This window comes from Desmodus rotundus, chromosome 9 (genome assembly GCF_022682495.2).
Source record: "Desmodus rotundus isolate HL8 chromosome 9, HLdesRot8A.1, whole genome shotgun sequence".
NCBI classification, from domain to species: domain Eukaryota; kingdom Metazoa; phylum Chordata; class Mammalia; order Chiroptera; family Phyllostomidae; genus Desmodus; species Desmodus rotundus.
The window spans coordinates 68,199,696-68,221,831 of NC_071395.1; the positions used below are offsets into that span (position 1 = coordinate 68,199,696).

Sequence of the window (22,136 nt, forward strand, 5' to 3'; positions counted from 1 at the left end):
CTGTCTTCTAGGGAGGCAGGAGGGCTGGGAGGCCTGAGTCAGTGGTTCTCAACACTCCTTTTCTAACAACTATGATGGATTATGCCCAACAACAGGACACAGTTCCAATGCTCAGGAGATTTGAAGTCACATCACTTTGCTCATTCATTAAAGAGAATCTGAATCAGGATCAGGTGGTGTAAGTGCTGAAGAGGCAGAAGCCAGGCAAGGCCACTGATGTAACGCATTGGCGAGCCACGAAGCCTGAGAAGCACGGGACCGGTGTGGGTGGGTGGCTGGTGGAACCACTGGGTTCATACTGAGACAAGATAGTGAGAATCTAGGAAATTCCTTCCAAGTGGACTAGGGAAGCTGAGGCAGCTGAACACAGTGGACAGTCATCCAGTCATCCTGAGGGAAGGCAGAGTGCCTGGCAGGGGGCAAAACTGGGAAAACGAGGACCTCACCCCCAGGGTAGCCTCTTCTCCCTGGAGATAACATCTAGGATATAACATCTAGGCCTTAGTTGTGTTTTAGCTCCAGGCCCAGAAAAGCAGCAGAACCAGGTGGGTGACGCCAGGACTCACTACAATGAGTAAAGACCGCCTGCCCTGGCACTGACCAGTCAATGGAGACCAGGACCCTGAAAGGTCCCACCTGGAGAACTGACGAATGTTTTGCTGAGACCCTCCCCTGAGACATCCCTTAAGGTTCCTGCCTGCAAGAAAGAGATAAAAACCTCAAGACAAAGGACCTGGTGTGGACTCTCCCTCTGGGGAGCAGGCTGTGCTACTCCCTCTTCCTTCTTTTCCTGCTTCTTTCCCTATAGGCACATGTCTCCTAAACTCTAAGGCAGCTGGCAGCTTGTTCCAGGCTAATCCCCTGCTCTCGTCCCCAAGGCCCCTCTTCTCCAACTTCCCAGTGAGTTCAGGCAGCCCAGCCTAGGCTTTCCTGTTGCTTCTTCTACACTAAGCCCTTTCTTGTTTCACTGTCCTCAGCTTTAATAAATGTACCTCGTAGTCATCTGGACCCGTGCTGTGAAATCTTTCCTATGTGCAGTCAAGAGCCCACACACTATAGTTGGCCCTGGGCAGACCTGCTCAGGGCCAGGACCCTGTCTGGTCACAGCATGGTTAGTCCAAGAACATATATGCACATATGCATAGCCCATGGACACAGACAGCAATGTGGTGAAGGCTGAGGGGTGGGGCTGGGTGAGAGGGGATAAAGGGGAGGAAATGGGGTACTTCTGTAATAGTGTCAACAATAAAAAAAGACATATAGGCAAATCAAGAGCCATTACAAAAAAATGAAGTCCAATATACTTAAAAAGTATAGGCCATATTCATTTTTTTTAAATAAAAATTTCAGAACTTTTCAATGGCCATTTTATTTACAAGATTATACAATGCTTTTTATAAACAATACACCAAAATAAATTTGATTCTCCACAAAACCTTTGTTAAATCTGGGTTTGTCTATGGACCTGTATTGCACATGTGATGTCGTCTGCCACATGGGTTGACTGGGAGTAAATGTCACCCATCCCAGAGTCACCCCGTAACATGAGGCAGCAGAACTGGGCCAGCAGTACTGGAAAAAGGGGGATGAAAATGTCCCGGTCCTTTGACCTTTCTCCTGAGGGCTGTGGCAGCAGGAGTCAGACAGAGATGAGCTTGGCGGGACTTGGCTCTACCACACGTTGCCATTGGCTTGTTCAGCAAAGCCCTTTGATTCCTGGCCATCTCCCCAGGGTTAAGTCCACCCCTTACTTGGTGGTGCCATGGCTCAGACAGCCAAGTGGTCTTCTGAAAACAGTGAAGTCATGGGAGCATCCACTTCTCTGAGTTTCAATGTAATAAGGAATCATGTGCTCAAGGTGAAGATATACATACTTGTATGCAATGGGAAGGACTTTTAGGGCAGTTAAACTGTTCTGTAAGATACTATAATGGGGATACATGTCATTACATATTTGTCCAAGGCCCCAGAATGTACAACATCAAGAGTGAACCCTAATGTAAACTATGGACCTTGCTTGGGTCATTATGAGTCAAAGCAGGTTCATCAGTGGCAACAGCTGGACCACTCTGGTGGGGGTGTTGACAGTGTGGGCAGCTGTGCACGGAGAGGGGTGGGGGTACATGGGAACTTTCTGTGCCTTCCACACAATTTTGCTGTACACCTAAAAAAGCTCTAAAAAATAAAATATGGAAATAAAAATATATACAATAGTTAAAATTTAACACCCTTCAGAAATCGGAAATCATTTCCTAGCAGAGGAACAGAAAATGTGTTACTTGGCTTTCTTAGACATTTCTCACATCGGCTTGTAATGTGATTATAATTTATTGGGGCAATGATTTTGCATTTACTAATTGAATGTGCAAGTGAAGAAGCCTTAGAGGATGTACTATCTTTTAGGTTTTGTCAGTCTGAGAGTGCAGCAGGAAGGATTTAGGAAAAGAAGAAGTCGTTTGACTTGCAGTTGGATTTCTGAACTCACATATTCCCAAGACCTTGAGCAGAAGTAGCAGTGACTCATCTTCAGAGGAGGGGCAGATACAAAGCGAGAGAACACAGCCCTCTATTCACTAAGTGTAACCGATGTCCCTCTCTTAGGGGAAGATATATCTGTAGACTCTAGAACAGCATTTCCTGAAAGGTGTTCAGGAGAAATTAGGGGGCTGAGACGCTGTCAGATTGGTGGAAGCTGGACTGGGCAGACAGTATGTTTCTGTGGCCAAACTCTGTGTAATGAGGCCCTTCTTCAAGACTCAAGCTGTGTTCCCCCAGGGAAACCTGCTACAAAAAGAAAACTCACAGAGAAAACACTTAATCCTTCCCTTAAGAAAACGACCCAGTCCAAGGGTCCTGTGACTTGCTTGCTACGTGTCAGCACTGCAGGAAAATTAGGGAGAACTAAAGACAGGGGGTGCCTTATGGTAGACGTGAGGGCCATCTGGCTGTGACCTTAACCATTTTATTCACCCCTGTAAATCAGGGGTCCCAAACCTCCCTCCTCCCAGTCTGTGGACACCGCTAGCTCGCTTGCACCACCGCCTGAGCTCTGCCTCCTGCCTCTCCCCCCTCCCACCCCAGTCCATGGAAAAATTGTCTTCCATGAAACCGGTTCCTGGTGCCAAAATGGTTGGGGACCACTGCTATAAACAAGTGCTCTCATAACCTTTCTTTGATATGACATAGAATAAAAACTTTATTTTTTCCTGGTAGGAAAAATATTGCTTTAAGTTTTGTGAAAATCTCAGATTCCTAGGCTCCAGGGCTAACCTAAGGGTGTCGTCACCCTCTGGGGCCTGATCTGTCACTTGGAAAGGGCACCACTGGTGTGTCTGAAGTGGCTGTGCTCCGGGCTGGCTGGCACACAGCCAGCCTCAGTCCACAGGGGTCAGCAGTGCCCACGTGCCTCCTTCTCCAGGAGCTGCTGGCTGCCCCCTGACCTGAGCTGTCGCTCCTGTTTGCCTTTTCTTCTCTATGGTCTTTGCAACCAGCTTTCATGTGCATGCAACGCAGCAGGTGCGGAGATGGGGAGGGAGGTGGGAAAGATAGGGCTTCCACTCCTTCCAGTCTGGCTTCCAGATTGAGGGTGACAGTGGCGTACCCAGCTGGGTATTCTGATCAGTGCTGCGGCAAGATTGAAGGCATTTGGGCTGGGGCAGCAGCCGGGTGGCTGGTGACTGTCCATCATTAAAGGGCCAAAGCAAGGCAGCCCTCTCAGACCTACACTATTAAGTCGACATACTTGGGTCAGAATAAAGAGCTGGAGGAATTCTCCAAGACAGCAAGCTGGACATCCAGTTTGAACACTGTTCCCAAACTTAGAAACAAACTGTGTCAGTTATAAAGGATAATCAGCCCCTGAAGCACAGGGGAAGTGTCTGATGCCATCAAACATCCGAATTAGAATGAAAAACAGTCCTCAGTCCTGCCCAGATGCTAGGCTGGCCGTGGCTCCATGTAACATTGCACTTCTCAAATGCAGTGTAATGCAAGCTGCAAAAGTGAGCTGTGGGTGCACCTTCGAATTTTCTGGTAGTTACATTAAAAAAAGAGAAACAGATGAACTTAATTTTGTAATATATTTTATTCACATCAATATATCTAAAATTTCAAATATTTCAATATGTAATCAATAAAAAAATATTAATAGGATATTTAACATTAAATATCTTTGAAATCTTATGTTTAATTTATACTATGGCACAGCTCAATTTGTACTAGCCACATTTCAAGTGCCAACCCGTCACTAGCAACTACTAAATTGTACAGTGTAGGCCTAAGAATTTGGAGTCTCACGTACTGTTCTTACACAGGCAGAGAATTTTCTGGGTAGGCTGCCATATGTATATAGCTTTTTGAAATGTGTACCTAGTTGCTGTTGGCCTTTAGGAGTTTTATACATCAGGCTGTACTTCATTTGGTCAGTGGGAGTGACCAGTCGGCTTTGAGATACTTGCAAGATGTGGTTCTTCACTATGTAAGGTCGAGAGCCGGATTTCTGAGTGTGGTAAATTCCCAGGGAATGCCTCTCTGTAGGAACACGGTTGTGGCTAGCTACGCTCTCCTAGGGGACCTCCCTGCCTTCCCCAGCCACTTTCCCTACACTGTGTGCTGGGTGTTCGGAGCTCTCCCAGTCATCAGGGGCTGAAGTTGCTGGGTCTCTCAGTTCACCTAACACTTTTTGGGTAGCATTATGGTATCTTATCCAGCCAATTGTGAATGATTACTAATAAAAAATTATTTACCATAAATGTTAAGAGTATTGACTTACTAATTTAAAAAGTGAGACATTTTCTAACTTTGGTGCTCAGGCTGGGCAGAGCATTCGGGTACTAAGGTTTAAGGTGCCAGGTAGCATAAGTTGTCCCATGTCCCTGCTGTGCTCCACCTAAAATCCTCCTAGAATTTTAAAGTGACTTTTGAAGGGGAAGAAAGGACAGGGATAGAAGGACAGCCTCACTGTGAATTTCCTCCCTGCCTCCTGCCGGGCAAGCTGCCAGCATTCTGGTGGGAAGCTTGGAGCTGAGCAGTTTCTCACGTCTTCATTGAGCGGACTGTCCAGTGGGGCCCTTGTGTCTCCCGCACATGCCAGGCCATTCCGTGAACCCTGTCTGTCCAAGTCCACCCTTCCTGCTGTTTCCTCTCCAGCTCTCATTTCTTGCAATCTCAGCTCTCTCTCTTCCATGGACTTAGAAACTTTCCCTGCTCTGAGAGATGCTAACATCCCCTTGCATCTTCACTTTTCTGTGGAGACATTTGTTCATTCTTTTTCTCCTACCTACCTGCCTTAACACTGTGCTTCACAAACTTGACTCATCACAAGAATTGCCCAGCTGCCGGTTAGAAATGCAGGTTTCCAGAACCTGGCTCTAGAGGTTGGTAGGACTGGAGGGTGGAGAGGGGAATGTGTGTTGTGATAAAACCACTGGGGAGCCTGATGACCAGACCGATTTGGGGACCTACTCTAATGAGACTTGTTTTTCATGATAGTATTTTTATGTGGAGATTGCTCTGTCTGCCCTCCAGTTTACAGAGGAACAAAAAGAAAAAGGCAATATACAGTTGTCCTTACTGCTTCTGGGCCATTGTTCTGTCAACACCAGTCACCTTCCAAAGCTCACTGCGCCTCTCTTGCGCACCTGAGTGGACCCTTTGCTCTGGCCAAAGCAGGTTAAATCTTAGGGCGGGCTTAGGGTTCCTTAGCTGGGAGACCCTTCCTGTCACCACATGTCACAACCCTCCTGTCCCTCCAAAGCCCCCTTGATGCCACTTCCCCTCCAGCACCTTCCCCGATGCCACATCCTTGTTTCTCCCTCTCTCTCCTCACATCTCTCCATGTGACATTGAATTAATTCTGCCTTATATTATAATCAGCTGTGTGCTTGTGTTTCCAAGGCTGTCCATTCTGGAGATGAAGGCTCACCTCCAGCCTGGAGGGCTGAGCGGGACCTGCCCAAAGAGCTCATCCTTCAGCCCTGTCTGCATAGACTGAACCCCTTCGCCTTCTCCCAGGCACGCTCTGCAATTTGTGACACCGAACGGCAGCAAAGGCTCTTGGAAGAAAATGAGTGAATGAATTGGATGTCGAAAAGGTAAATAGGCTGCACCAAATTGCATGGATTCAATAAGCTAAGATTGCAACAAATCTGCTCAAGATAATTGCTAATATATACCTGGGTACCACAGCAATGGGGCTGAAAAATGTAACAGGCAAAGTCCTTATTTACATTAGAGACTGTTCTGCAAAATTTTGTATTTCATTTCATCACAAGCTGGTGCACAGTTTGGAAACATTATCAGATATTGTCAGTCTTCAGAATCCCTTCCTGTCTTACTGCTGTCCTCATTTTCCTCCATCCATGCTGGGGGGAAAAGGGAAATGAACAGATCTATAAAAACCCACTAACCTAGGTGCTGCAGTTTATTTCGTAGTTTCTGTGACCATATGTGAAGAAACTCACAGTTGTTTCTCCTATGCACACGTGACCACGGTTAGGAGACTCCAGGAGCCAGACGTGAGGGCTGCAGCACACCGCAGCCCCAGCGTCCTGGGCTGGACTGAGCGCACACTGTTGGCTACAAAACTGGGTTCTCACCTGCCCTCTGTGTGGGGCCACATTCTTTTAATAAATGTGCTGATGTAAACCAACAACAGTCACGTTCCTCAGCTCCTGAAAGGCAGCAAGCCCTCCCACTTACCTGTCATCCAGGTGAGTGGTTGAAACAACGCATGTCTATTAGGCTCTGCGCTACTTATGGTGACTAAAGTAGCCTTTTTGACATAATCAGTTGTAGAAATATTGTGGGACTCTTTCATTGCTCACAAGAAACCTTAACTTGTGCAACAATGGGTCTTTCAGATCTTTGGATCTTCCTTTTTTAAAATTTTTATTGTTATTCAATTACAGTTGTATGTCTTTTCTCCCCATCCCTCCACCCCACCCGAGCCGAACCCACTTCCCTCCCCCACCTCCACCCTCCCCCTTGATTTTGTCCATGTGTCCTTTATAGTAGTTTCTGTAATCCCCTCTCCCCACTGTCCCCTCCCCACTCTCCCCTGGCTATTGTTAGATTGTTCTTAACTTCAATGTCTCTGGTTATATTTTGTTTGCTTTTTTCTTCTGTTGATTATGTTCCAGTTAAAGGTGAGATCATATGGTATTTGTCCCTCACCACCTGGCTTATTTCACTTGGCATAATGCTCTCCAGTTCCAGATCTTTGGATCTTTCAACCGCCTTGAGGTTGTAAAAGATTAAAATTCTTTCCTTTCCCCTGATGCGGTGATAAGACTATCCACTAATACTTTTAGGTATTTACCACATGCTAGGCATTGTTCTCAATACTCTGTGTAAGTGAATTTATTTAATTCTTCCAAAAGCCCTATAAAATAGGACCGTTGTCCCTGTTCTACAGTTGAAGAAACTGCCATAATGAGATTTATGTCACTTTCAAGATACACAGTGAGGAAACGAAGAGTTGGGAGTTGGTCCTGAGCAGTTTAGAACTTGTGCTTTTATCCAGCACACATTTGCACCTCACAGGGAAGCAATTTCATCCATGTCAACAGAAGACACTGCTGGGTCACGACTTCTTTCTTGTTGTCATTCAGAGTATGGTCCCTTGGGGAGCTCCTGTGTGCCGACCAACCAGTCATAGCTCATTCTAACCTCAACACAGCTTCAGGCCCTAGAGCTTGTGTCTTACCCTCCCTGCGATGTGAACAGCCTCCAGGTTCTGGGAGTGACAGCTTCTTGGGTGTATAGATAGCTGTGGGAGAACTGGTCTCCAGCTCCCAGGTTCCTGGTGCTACTCTGTCCTCAAGGGAGCCCCGCTGGAGGGGCCCTTACCACCCAAGACCTCACCCACCTTCAGGCCAAGGTGCAGCTCCCTCAGTGAGTGCTGGATTTCCCTGGTGAGGGTGTTCATCCGTTCACACTCCTGGAAGACAACTGCAGTATACGGGGTGCGCTCCTCCACCTTGGCCATCAGCTCTGGGAGGTTGAACTCATCAGTTAGCCGTTCCAGGATTTCTTCCAGGAGGGCCTTAACCTGCTCACAGCAGGAAACACAAGGTTATGAATGGGATCTAATTCCCAGAAGGACTCATCCTCTCGCCTGCTGGCTTAGATCAGTGGGGTCGGGCTGGAGGACCAACCACAGGATGGCCTCTCCCTAGGCTGTGACTTGTGCGACCAGCTTAAAAAGTTGAACACAGATTCCTTTCCAGAAACTGGGAGTTGGAGAAACCCAGAGAATCAAACAGGAAAGGCATAGGACAGACTTGGGCCCAGGATAGTCATTTTGGGCCATACAGAAAGCATATATATGTATGTGTGTGTGTGTGTGTGTGTGTGTGTGTGTATTCTCCATTCTGAGCTCCCAGGAGGCTACACCATGGTTTCTGCCCTCGCGCCCTGGAAGAAGCACCCCCATCTGTCATGCAAACCTCCTCCCCTGCCCCATGATTCCTTTTGCCACAGAAAGTAACAGCTAATTAGACCAGGGAGCTTGAACAGCCAGGGTCTCTCTCCTGGAAAATTGGAAGTGAGGCACCAAGATACTGAGTTATGTGGGAGCAAGCATTGGAGGCTGAGTCTGCCATTTTTAATTAATTAATTATTTTTCCTCACTTGAGGACATTTTTTCATAGCTTTTAGAGAGAGAGGATTGGGGGGATAGAGAGAGAGGGGTGTGGAGCGAGAGAGAGAGAGAGACAGACAGACAGACAGACAGACAGACATCAATGTGAGAGAAACATCCACTGGTTGCCTCCTGTACACTCCCTGACCGGGTAGCAAACCCACGACCTTTCAGTTACCTCTCCAACCAACAGAGCCACACCAGCCAGGGCTGAGTCCACCATTCTGAGGCAAATGAGTAAGCCCAGAAGGCCTGTCAGCAGAGAAAGAAAAATGAAACAAGTGCGGACATAGCCGAACTGGTGGCCCTCAGAGAAGGATGGAGCGAGCAGGGAGCCAGCCTTCCTGGGTTGTGAGATGCAGGTGGTGGGAGTCTATTGTTTCTGTCTGTTCATCATCTCTCTCCCCTTCTTCTTAACAGGCCCCTATATCCTTTGTGAAATTACTTCTTCCCCACTGTTTGGGGGTACAATCTTGGGGCCCCACCCTCCCATGGCCCAAGCAGGCCAATCAGGTGATCTTTTCCAGGAGCATGACAATGTGAATGTCAAGACTGAATTCAGGGACAGAAAGCAGCTGAGCCACTGCCGGGAGGGAAGTGCCCTGCGAGGACTGCCCCCTTGTCTTCTCCCTGGGCCCAGAGCCACAGTGCCTTCTGGCCTTTCTTAGGATTCCTTAGACACAGCAACCCATTTCTTGCCTATTTCAGCTAAATCGGTCCCTCTTGCTTACCACCAAAAGACCCTGACTGAGTTAATAGAGCTCTGTTATGCATCATCCCTATGTATTTTAGCACCTTATTTAGGTCTCAATTTTCTGTATCTATGAAAATTTCCAAGAGTGTTTTTCTCTACCTGTCCCCTCTCCCCTGACTCCCAGGGCTGATGCAAAGATCAAATCAAATGAGTTGATGAATATGGCAGCATCTGAAAGCAATGAAAAACTACATAAATATGAAGGATTATTAATATTCACTTGGCCTTGCATTGTTAACATACAATACACTTTCCAGGAAAAGAGCTGATGTTAAAAAAGAAGAAGGTAAAACTCATCACCCTGTCACCGATGGGTCTCTGGTGCTGTCATAGCAAAATCTGGAATGGCATTTTAATGGCACATGAAAGCTGCCACGAGGGTAGGAGACAAATGGCTAAAATTATATCATATTTCTGTCTCTGGAGTGGAATTTGAAGAAAGTCGTGTAACAGTGAGCTGCCATTTGGACATTACTCACAAAGATATGAAAAAGATAGACTGGAGGTGTTATTCCAGAACACATTGAGTGCAGGGACCCAGGGCTGGAGAGGGCCGCCCAGGAGGGGCTGCCAGCGCCTATGTGGGGAGGGGGGAGCCCCTGCTGTGCTCAGGGAAGCCCCAAGGCCCTTCAGGTGGGAGCAGTGGGTCCCAAGGGATGTGGTCTGCTTTATTTACACAAGCAGACACCTCTGTCATTTTTTTTCTTTTGGGGAAATAAATAAATGCTTTCCATAAATACCTAAACACTACAGTTCCATATGATATTAGAAGCAAATCCTTCCACAATTTTGCCTATTCCCTCAAAGGGGGGAAAGCCACTAACTGCTAATTTTTGAGTTTATAATTACTGCAGGCATTTTTTGATGCATATAACTCCATACATTAATCCATCCATCTGTCCATCCACCCACCCACCCACCTGTCCATCTGTCTGTTCACTCATCCATCCATGCCTCCAAATATTTATCTTGTGTCATGTCTTCCTTCCTGCCTCATTTGCCCCTTCCTCCCCCACTTCCCTCCTTCCTCCTTCCCTTCCTTCCTTCCTTCCTTCCATCCATCACTAATGGAATCCTACTACCCATAGCTTTTCCAGCTTACTTTTTTCACCTTATAATAAATCTTGGACACAACCCCTTATAAGTACATATGGATTTGCCTTGTTTTTTTAAAAACAGTATATATATCTCATTGTTTTGGCAGACCATAGTTTGTTGTGTTATCCCCCTATTGGATATTTGGTCTATTATTTTTACTACTGTAAGAAATCCTGTAATAAATAAATATAAATATATCATAAAATCTGTGCACTTTTGAGTGTTCTTACTGGTTAAATTCCTACATATAGAACTATGAGTAAAAAACATGAACACTTTAAAGTTTAGTAGCTACAAATTGTTCTGTAATTTAAACCAGCAGAGATGAGAGGCTTGCCTTCCCATGCCCTCATCACCGGACAGTGCCATATTTGAAAATCTACCATTAGGTGGAAAATGGTATTTCCTTTAACTTCATTTCGGTATGAGTGACATTGAGAATATTTTTGTTGACCATTTGTATAACAGCCAATCATTGTGAATTGATTTTGTGTCCTTCTTCCCCTTCCTTTCTTCTCTTTCCTTCTTTTCCCATATGTAGGAATTTTTGGCATATCAGCAAAATGTGCCCACTTCCTGGTATCTGTGGTACTAATAGGCTTTCCTGGTTTGGCAAGTGATCATAGTTATCCATTTCTGAAACACACACACACATACATACATATTATTCCTTGAATTAGTTGGAAGAAGGAGATAAGAAAATTATAAGAACTAGATTCTTCTTTGAATGTTGCCTGGAGAATTCTATTACTTATATCGTCCTAGCCTTCTACCTTTTTTGGAGCTAGGAATGTTTTCCATTCTACTTGGTTTGGATTCTGGGTAATGGAAAATTTCTTCTCTTCCTTTTCTCAAATTATATGGTATGCCTCCGATGGCAGAATAGCCTGAGTAGTGTGAGTTAGGGCAGTCCACTCCAAGTGTGCTCACCTGCATCAGACTTGTTAGGGTGCAAATCCATGAAGCCTAAAAGTTTGGCGACTCCCCAGGTTTCTTAATTCTTCATCTCCCAGGTGTGTTTCCTTGTAAACCCAGTGGAATCTCTAATTAAAGGAATCTGAGCATGGGGTGGAGGGAGGTAAAGTGGTATATGTCTCTCAGGATGAATTAGTTTGTTGTAGCAAAAATTCATGGAGAAATTTCCTTTTAGTGCCCCATTCCTTTTCTGCCCTCTGCCACCGCCACACCGGCAGCAGGGCCCTCACATTGCCTCTGGTCGTCCCCAGATCCATGCCTCACCCTAGGCTGTCTTTCTACCCCATGATTCTCCTCTGCCTTGCTGAAATTCTAGAAGTCCTGTGCTTAGTAGCACTTAACTGTGTTAGGACTCTCTGGTTAAATGTCACTCACATAAAGAGAAGGTGCTTTTGGCTTAAAGAGGATGAGAGAATCCCAAAGAGCACCTGGTTGGTGGAATGCAGGTGGAAGTTTTTAGGAACAGCTCCCCACCCACCCTCACTTGGTTTGCCACGCAACCGTGAAGTCCGTTTCAAGCTTCTGGGACCGCCATTGCTCACTTCTTTCCCTTTGGCAGACAGACTGCATTAAAATGGCCTTTGGGTGGAGTAGCAGAGCAAACTTCCAAACGCAATGGTAGGGGCTTCCTATGATGTCACCAGATAGCCAGTGTGGTGACATGATCGAGGAAGGGGGCAGGGCTCCTGGATTGAAGGTCAAGCAGGTCCAGGCTGGACAGGTGGGCGTGCGTGTGAAGGGAAGGTGTGCACAATGAGGTCTGTTCTGTGTCCTGCTGACGGGGCCAGCCAGGGCAGGGTCTCCCTCTGCAGTCCTCAGCTCCCCCGAGTGACCTCAGGCACTCCCCCAGCACACACCTTTTCTTCTCTGGTGGCCCCTACTCCATCTCTGGCATGGCAGTCCCGGGGCTGCAGCTCCAGCACCGTGCGAAAGAGCTTTTCTGAGCTCTGGGTCAGGAAGCCGATCTCGGCGTTGGGGTGGAGGCCATAGAGATAGGGCGACTCGGGGGGCAGCTTGGCATCAACATACTGGAAGTCAAGGGCAGGCTCACTTAAAAACAAACCAAGACATCTCCCATCTCCCACTCTGGTTCGTACTCCAATGGGTGGTCAGTGGGCTGCAGCAGGCCCTCCTCCCCTCCCCCCACACCAGTGTCCCTTCAGCCCCTTCCCCCCACACCAGCTTGCCTCATTGACACCAGCTGCTATCAGCTGGCTCCAGCCCAGTAGAGCACACCTCGCCCCCAGCCATCCCTCCACACCACTGGTTTTTGTAGCTGGGCTGGTTTCCAGAACTCCTACTTTCATGGGACCGTTCTCTTGCTGGAGAAGTTTAGAGGATTTTCTCCATGTCCAATCTCACCCTTGCCCCTGCTCTCCGACCTGTCCTTCCACAAAGAGGCATTTGGAAACACTAAAGCCTACCTGGTGTCTTTGCTCAAGCTCTCCTTGGATCTCAGACCTTTTCCCCTTGAGTTACTTTTCTCTCCCCTCTCTTTAGCTAAGTCAGGGAGGACAAACCTATGCGTGAGCACCAGACAACGCATGCAAAATAAGTGTGGACTCAGGGCAAACTGGAGAGTTTCTGCCTCTGGGGAAAAGTATTCCTGTTTTAAAACTTTAAAACCGAATGTCACCCAAATAGGGCATCTCAGTGGTCAGCCATGGTGGGCCACAGCCTGCTGTCCCTAAAAAACCTTCCTCAGCTTTTAATGCTCCCTTTCCTCTCCGAATATTCTCTGAGTACAATTCTTTCTGTTACAGTGAGAAAATATTCCTCCAGTTTAACTCCTAATTTGACTTTAATGATTTCTTGGTCTTAGCAATATCTAGTCTAAGTAAATAAGCAACTTTGTGTGTTTATTTTTGTATTTCCTCTACCAGCTAGCACACTCCCTAGCTTCTTGGTAGTTTCTCTATAGTTATCTATTAACTTAAAGATTAAAGGGAGGGAAAAAAGGGAAAATCTACATCAGTTATTTGGAAATGTACACTTCGTTATTGCCTAATACCTACTCCAGCCTCTTGTCAAATTGTCCCATGGACACGAGGGGGCGCACTTGCACAATTTTCTTGGCTAAAGCCCTGTAGTCGTTATGTCCAGCAGTTTTTAAAAAATCCTTTTATTTTTTCAGAGTCTTATTGTTTTTAATTTATTCTCATAGGTCCACTTTTTTCCTAGATCAAATAACTTTTATGAGTTACCTACTTAAATTTTATGAATTAAACTAATTTTAAAGCTTGTAGTTAATGTTTCCATGACTAGTATTTCCCTTAAGTTTGGTATTCAAAGTTCTTTTAGGCATCTCTAAAAGTCACACAATAAAAATAGGTTTTTTAAAAAATACATTTTAATATATTTCCCATGACAGGCTACATAGGCGAAGATAAGTGCTGTAAAAATAGTTGTGGCAATAGTAAAATAAAACCCAAAGAAATAGTATAAAAAAGCTTCATTTGAATGCTTTTCTAGGAATGTGTATGTGAGTGTGTGCACCTTGTACACAGCAACCCACAAGGGCGAGGGGCCTGCCCACGAGACTTTAAATGCCCCTTGAAAGGTCTTGTCCCCTTAAAGATGTTTAGAATCACTAATATAAACTTCAAAAGTTGGCTAAATTTTTGCCTGAAATTTTGCTCCTAATGGCTTTGTCAATATCCTGAATGAAGATAATTAAATGAATGATGCAGATATTATTTGTAGAAAAGAGCAACAAATAGAATTACTGAACCAAACAACAAGAATCGAAAGCTCTCCAAAGGCTCAGTTGTATTGTGAATTTGAGGCTAGAAAACCTGCAGCTCTCAAACTGACCAAGGCAGACTTGGGGCTGAGGGCCACACTTGGTATGAGTGGTGCTCTGTCCACCATTCTCCCCTGGCTCTGTGTGTGTCCCTCAGCCATGCAGGGCAGCACTGAAGGGACACCCAGGTCCCTTGTGGGCTCCATTATGCTGTCTGTCACAAGCAAAGAGCAGAGCCTGACCTGATGGTAGCCATTGTAGTCCATGTTGCCTGGGAGTGGGAACCCTGGGGCCAGAGATAGCTCTCCTTCAAGCATTTCTGGTTTAATGAATTCCTCTAGGTATGTCCTACAGAGTCTCCTGTCCCAGTCATCGGTGATATGGCCTCCATACATGATCTCTCCAAAGAGGTAACGCAAATCATCATAGGGGACCTGAGAGACAAGGGAAGGACAGAAAGATCACACAGACATGGGGCTGGCTGGTCAGGCTTGGGGCACAGCAGGGTCCCAGGATGGGGTGCTTTGTGAGCCGCAGCATTTCATTTCCCTGCTTACCCCAGGGCCCAGCACAGTCAGGCACACATGGGAGCTCACAAAATATTGGAAAAATTACACCACAGGGTGAGGAGAGGTAGGGTGCAACCTCTCCCGTGTACACCTTCCCTCTTTCACGTCATTAACTGTGGCAGTGAAGTGGCCCTACCGACAAGTCCTTTAAATAGGCAAAGGTCAAATGGAAGAGAATGAGGACCAGGGTACTTTTCTTAATTTCCTGCCATTAATTAGCATATTAATGAATGAACTGAGGCAGGCAAGTTCACCCCCCCCCCCAGCCTTGTCCAAGTGCAGCAAATGAAGGGGTGGAGTCAGGGGGGTGGGCTTCCTGGTCCCTGCAGCTGGAGGCAGAGGGACCGCGCAGGGCATCTGCGCCTGATTCATTTCCCCACCGGGAAGGAGGAGGCCTTGGAGATGCTGTGCTTGGTCTGTGAACCAGAACAGCCTTGATGGTGTGAACGTTCCCTTAAATGGAAGAGGATGGATAGTTAGTGAAAATCTTCTTTGAAAAGGAGTATCAGACAAGAATGAAGGAGATATGGTTATAGCAAGGCTTTGGCTACCTTTTCAACTTTGGTGAGGCCATACCTACGTGAGGAGCTGAGTTCCTCCAAGAGAAGTTCTGCATCCTTAGCTAATTAAATTGGGTGTTTGTATCAGGTGAGTGTGGAGCCTCTTCTTGCCCATCCACAGTCCCCTGCAAAGCTGTGAGCACACGGGGGTGGCCCGGGCCCAGGAACAAACACTCATGTGACTGACTGACCTGGGGACTGACTCATACCAGCCATGAGATGCAGGTTTGGTTTCCCAAGCTTTATGGCACTTTTCTCGGCCTTGCACTGGGATTGGCCACATGGTTAAACTCACACTTCCTCACTCCTTCTTTGGGTGTGTGCCTGTTCCTACTTACCTGCACTGATGCCCTGCCCCAAGCTGGCGGGGGTGGGGGTGAGGGTGGGAGTGGGGGTGAGGAGCTGGGGGGGTGGGGGGACTTTACCTTTGCGTTGGTCTCCAGGAAGTTGTAGAGCACGTTCACAGAGATGGTGAGGTCCCCAGTGTTGAAGGGGTAAGAGCGATTCCATCCCTGGGGCCCAAACTTTCGTCTTTCTGCCACCACCGCATGAAAGTAACAGAGAGCAAAGAGGATGCTCTTAAACTCAGTCTCCCGGGAACACATCTCCAGGGTGTCCTGAAAGAAGAGGGCCGCTTTGGATGTCAGCTGTCAGCATAGAGCTGCAGTTCTGTGGGGCAGTGCGGGGCGTGGGCTAGGGTGTCTGGGTTGCTCTGGATAAAGTTGCTGTTTGTCCTGTTAGGGTCTAAGCTCCATTCAGCATGCGTGGACACGCCTGAGCTCAGGGTTTGAGGGGGCCCTGTCGAGGGCTGGGTTTGAATTTTGAAACCGAATGAAGGTTTACATTCAGGTTAACATTTGCACAGATGGACATGCTAATTAAGTTCTCAAGCACAGCTAATGGAAAACAGGGTAGTGGCCACAGGAGTGGGAGTGTCCCGTTTGTCATATTCATGTCACTTTGTGAAGGAGTGTGGGTGGGAACTCCCACAGCATCATCTCTTATTTCTTCCCTTCCTGTCATGCCTTTCTTACCCATCACAGAAACTTCGTAGGTGTAATTACTGCCTGTGTGGCTCAGGGATCCCCAACTTATGGCAGTGGGGGCTGCTGTGTGGAGGGAGGATCGGAACCCCAGCCACAGAGATGGAGAAGGCATGCCCTTCACTGTCCTAACTGCTCTGCCACACCTGGGCAGGGCTGATGGGACACTCGGCTGCAGACAAGAGAGTGGAGGGGTCCTGGCTGAGAGCTATCGTGGGCAGAGAAGATGTGGCTCTTGAAGAGAGAATGAAAAAAGGGACAGACAGAAGAAAAGAGAGGCAGGAGATGGTCCATAGGGGGTGGCAAAGGGGTTGTGGTTGGTGTATTTTAAGGGGGATGGTGTAATAGTGGGGAGAGGGAAACCTGTATTTTGAAGGGATGGTAGGACTAGAACCCCTGGAGTCTTTACAACTACAAATTTCTTCTGAGGGAGACCCTCTCTGTTCAGGAAGGAGCGAGATGTTGCAGTTGGAGCCCAACAGAGGCATTCCCAAAGCTCACACACATTGGGTTGGGTTCTGTCCTGGAGTTTCTTCTAAGAATTGGTCCCAGGACTTTGCTCACAAGGGCGGGGGGAGCAGAGGGGACAGGACAGATGAAGCTTCTTAATTTGTCCACGCTCTGATTTGTCCATGGAAAACCCATGACACAATCTCAATTTCTCTTTGGCTATGTGGGGGTCACCTGAAGCCTTCGTTGGACACCATGTTTCCATGAAGAGGTAGTGTGAATGGTCAGAGGTGGTGCAGACGACATAGCAACTGCTTCATTACTGTGTTTTGTTTTGCAAGCAAAAATTCATTCACTGCTCCCTGGACGGGGAAGCTCTTTACAGACATGTACAGTGCTTCCTTTGTTACCTTGGGCACATTTGAAAAAATTGGGGCCTGCTGAAAAATGCCTGAGAGCCCAAAGACAAGAAATCACATATTAAAATGGACAGTGGCACACTCAAAAGCCAGAATAAAATGATTGTCCCCAAGCAGCACAGCCCTCAACTCAGGGAAGCAGGAGTAAAACGAGGTCAGTTCCTCTGTGTTAACCCAGGGCTCTGAAGAAACAGAGTGAATAGTGGGGGCATGAGCTGGGCCTCTGTCTGGGGCACTGCGAAAGCATCCTGAGACAATTAAAATTCTTTTGGATGATAAATATAATCCTAAATTCATCCCTCTTTCTTAGAATGTGGTACTGGAGATGGCTATAAGTGGCTAAAATGCCAACTGTGGCAGCAACAGAAAAATCAGGAAAGGACAGCATCCCTTGGGATGATTTCCCAGTTGCCTGATGACCAAGCTGAACACGGGCCTTACAGGGAGGTAAACCCAAGAACAAGGGCCCAAGAGGAAGCCAGGCATGGTTATAGGTGACAAAAATCTGATGGAGGCATAATATTTAATATCAGTTGTTAGGAGGTGGAGCCTGATTGGTGTCCACTGCTCCTCCCTGGCTCTGTCCAAGGCCCTCAGGGCAGAAGCACTGGGCATGGCCTGCCACTGTACTGTGCCACAGAGCCAGCCAATGCCATCCTAGTGACATTTTCTCAAATTTTAGTCTAAAAAATTGTGATTAAATATCCATAACATAAAATTCACCATCTTAGCCACTTTGAAGTGTACAGTTCAGTGGTCTCATGGACACTGCCATTGTTGTGTACCCCAATGCCTTCCCCGGGTAGCAGTGTGCTTGCTTGGAACTAGCTGCAGCCACCCATACAGAAGCCTGACCTCTGACACAGAGAACCTGCAAGTGCAGTCAAGGCCTGTTTAGGAAAAATAAAAATGAAAGATAAAAGTGCCTCTGGACAAGGGAGCAAACTACCCTTGGTCCCATGTTGCAATGGGTGCACATTTGTTGACAAAAACAGCAAGCTAGAACATCCTGAATCTTCTGGCCATGCCCCCGATTCTCTGTTGCAGATTATGTGTGGCCTTTGGGGTCAAGTTGGCAAGGTGAATGGGAAAGGAGACTGGGCAAGTTTCACTTCTCAAGTGCTTGTGGCAGCTTCCTCTCCAAGTTGGACTGCTTGGTTCTGACACCACGAGGGATGTCATCCCCACAGTAAAATCTGACACTCTGCCAAATGGTCTTCATCTTATTTTGAGTTAAACCAGACCCCAAAGGGCCCCTGGTCCTGATGGTTTATGTTGGGCTAACTAGAACAGTTGTCCTCTTGAATGGTCTATTTCAAGTTGCCTAGGTGACTCAGCTGGGATTTGCAATGAGTTTTACCTTGGGTTCCATGAAGCTAGAGACCCACTAATGCTACTACCATGTCAGGGAAGAAAGCCTTCCCAACACGTCCAAGAACCATCCCTTTGGGCTCCACTAAGGCCCAGTGTAGTGGACAGACTTTAGGGCAGCTTCTGTGCCAACCCCCCCCCTCAGTATTCACACCTTCATGTACTCCCCTTCCCAGGGAGGTGAGACTCTCCAAGGCAGAAGCAGCAAGAAAGGACATCTTCCTGAGAAGGTGAAAGAGGCCCTGCAGCAGACTTTGCAAGTGCTACATTATATGTGGAGTGAGCCACCCATGGAGTTGGCCTTGACTTTTAATAAGCAATCCACAACACGAGTCTTAGAATTCCCAGTCATGGAAATTCCAGTAGTGTAGTAGTCTGCCTCTGAAACTTTCCCTTGATATTCTGAATCTCCTTGTAGCATAGAGTTCTCAGAGTTGTGCAACGGAATCCCCTGGAGAGCTTGTTAGAATACAGATTCCTGGCCCCACCCCAGAGTTTCTGACTCAGTAGTCTATGTGGGGATCTGAGAATTTGCATTTTAACAAGTTGATGCTGATGCTGCTATTCTGCAGGTCACACTTTAAGAATCTAGCACATGGCCCTGGCTGGTGTGGCTCAGTGGATTGAGCACTGGCCTGTGAACTAAAAGGTTGCTGGTTCAATTCTTGGTCAGGGCACATGTCTGGGTTGTGGGCCCAGGTGTGTCTGGGACTTGAGAGCAGGCTTGTACTGAGTAGGCACAGGGTGGAGGTCAATCTCAAAGGGAACACATTGTGCCCACATTGGCATTGTACCACAGCCCAGCGGGTCCCCTACCCCACCCCCAGCTGCATGCTTTTTGCCCACCCAGTTGAGTCGGCTCTTTGTGAGGTGGGGTGCTCTCCTTCCCTCCCTTCCAGGGCCATACCTGAGTGAAGTTGTCCAGGGCCTTGTGCAGGTTGGCATGCATGCCCGTGGGGGGCTCATTGGTGATTTTAATGGAATTCTCCAGGATGCCCTGAGGGATGATGTGGCCCTCAGGCGAGGGCGCAGGCTCTGCACTGATGAAGACCCTGAACTCTGGGTGGCTGTTTTCACTGAGCTCCTCCAGTTTCTTCTCCAGGGTGCTGAGCCACTTGGCAACCAGGTGGATGTTCTGGTGGGAAGGATAGACCCCACAATATAGGCATTCGCTTAGTTCTGTTAGCAGCAAACAGTTATCAGGAGGGCAGCTAGAGGAGGGGTCTGGCCTCAGCTTCAAATAAATCACATTGCAGTGTGAAGCTTGGGATTGCCAGTAATAGGGGCCTCCTAGTATCCTGCAATTGAACCCTTTCCCTTAATATCCTAAGTCTCTCTAGACTTAGTCTCTAGAGAGACTTAGGATATTAAGTGTTCTCAAACTTGACTATGCATCAGAATCTCCTGGAGGGATTGTTGAAACAAAGATTACTTGACCCCCACGCAGAATTCCTGATTCAGCAGGTCTAGGGTGGGGCCTGCAAATTTGCATTTCTAACAGGTTCCCAGGTGATGCTGATGGTGGTCTGGGGGGTCGCATTTCAAGAGTCTAACTCATGGTTACATTACAAGTCCAGATCCCTGCTATCTGACACCTGGATTATTGAACAGTTGATGCTCAAAAGTGAGGCTGTGGACCAATAATGTTGGCATTACCTGGAGCTAGTGAGAAATGCAGATTCCTAGGCCCTTCCCAGACTTACTGAATCAGTGCATTTCTTCCCTTTTAATCCTCACCCAAAGACATTTTTTTCATTGCTTAGAGAGAGAGAGATTGAGAAAGAGAGAGAGAGAGGGAGAGAAAGAGAGAGAGAGAGAGAGAATGAGAATATGATCAATGTAAGAGAGAAACACCAACTGGCTGCCTCCAGCAGGCACCCTGACAGGGAAACAAACCTGCAACCCAGGCATGTGCCCTGACTGGGGATGTAACTGGCAACCCTTGGGTTTATGGGATGATGTTCCAACCAACTGAGCCACACCAGCCAGGGCTGAATCAGTGCACTTTAATAAGATCTTCCAGTGATGTGCATGTAAGATAAAATGTGAAAAGCACTGATTTAAACTCTTCCTAGCTAGCTTTCCTGACTCCTTTCTCTCTCTCTCCAAACCATTCTTCTAATTGATGCCAAACTTTCCTTCCTACAGCCACTGCTGCTCACGGATGCTCTCTCCTCCAAGCCCAGTCACCTCTGCAATGTCTTCAAGCCCTCCTCCCCCTCCCATTGTGATTCTTGTCTTTCTGTCTATCTGTCTAAACCTACATTTATTTCTTAATACTACTCTGCAGAATGCAACTTTCACTTTAGTAAAAATAGTCACTTCTTCACTGCAACATGTTTCATTATAATGGATGGATGAAAGCTCTTCAGCAGATATTTGAGGAAGCCTGCTCACAGGGCCTTAAATACACTGACTAGCACCGAGCACAGCACTTGAGCCACAGCAATCCGGTCTCTTGCTTTCTCTTAAAAAAAAAAAAAAGAAATAACAATATTTGCCATACTTATTTCACAGAGTTGCTGCAAATAACCAAAGGTAATGGTTTTGAAATGTTGAAACAAAAATATGTTAAATTAGAAATTCATTTATAATCATTCTTTTGGAGTGGAAACTTCAGTGGGCTGCCCAGAGAGCCAGGGTTCTGTCAACCAGGAAGTGCCAGCAACCCACCAGTGAGTAACTGGGCGACTGCTTCAGGAATTCTGCCTTCCTAGTTTAATCCTGGAGAGCTCTCAGAAACCTCGCCAGCACAAGATGTGGGGGCCTGGGCACCGGTGGGTTCTCAGGAAGGAAACACTCCCTGTCCATTAACTGAGGGCTGGGTTCCCAAGGGCTCTAGTGTCCAGAAGGGTGCCTCTTTGGCAGATGAGCTGGAGATTCTGGGAAATCACACTTTCCCAGCACCAGGCTGATCCACGTGGGAGGGAGCAGGCACCTCCAGCTGTTTTCATCTCTTCTCCTGAGACACCCCCTGCTGTTTCTAGAGAAACAGAGTCCCAGGGAATGGCAGCTCCCTCAGTTGCTAGGCTCTGAATAAATAACAGGATAATTAAGGATGAAGACCCAGCAGCAATATGCAGCACAGTGAACAGTAAGGGGACAGGGGAAGTTCTTGTTACTGAAAGCCAAAACAGGATTGACTGGCTTTCTCATTTGTTTTTTTCTTCCATTGATTTTTTTCATTGAGTGCTTTTGCAGAGTGTCTGCTATGTTTACAGCAATGTGTTGGGCATGAAAAGAAATGCCTCTTTCCCTAAGAAAATGTAGTGAAAGACACACTTATATATCACATCATCTTAATATAGCAATGGATTCTCTAATAGAGGTGGTTATAGGTTTTTATAGGAGAAAAAGAGGAGTAAGGCACTTGGCACCCAGCCCCAGCATCCATATGAGTAGCATAAAAAAGGGCAGGCCATGACAGAAGGGTGGTGGCCTTTATTTCTTGTAAGTGTTCAGTAAAATTACCAGTAGGAGTAGCTCTAGATTTCCAAACCTTAACTGGAACTC

The 22,136-nt window shown here is 47.0% G+C and overlaps 1 protein-coding gene across 3 annotated transcripts in view; it reads right to left on the reverse strand.

The window, feature by feature from the left end:
• The window catches only part of DNAH9 (dynein axonemal heavy chain 9), a 367,496-nt gene that overhangs the window by 8,954 nt on the left and 336,406 nt on the right, over nucleotides 1–22,136 (reverse strand). For 2 of the 3 annotated variants that reach the window (XM_024564675.4, XM_053910525.2), the window contains 5 exons: nucleotides 19,531–19,758; nucleotides 15,766–15,957; nucleotides 14,454–14,645; nucleotides 12,326–12,496; nucleotides 7,868–8,050 (listed from right to left, as the gene is read on the reverse strand). In XM_024564675.4, the coding sequence (XP_024420443.2) occupies nucleotides 7,868–8,050; nucleotides 12,326–12,496; nucleotides 14,454–14,645; nucleotides 15,766–15,957; nucleotides 19,531–19,758 (966 nt within the window). Of the gene's footprint in view, nucleotides 1–7,867; nucleotides 8,051–11,427; nucleotides 11,551–12,325; nucleotides 12,497–14,453; nucleotides 14,646–15,765; nucleotides 15,958–19,530; nucleotides 19,759–22,136 lie in introns of those variants that run through there. The other variant, XM_053910526.1, reaches the window with a different exon arrangement.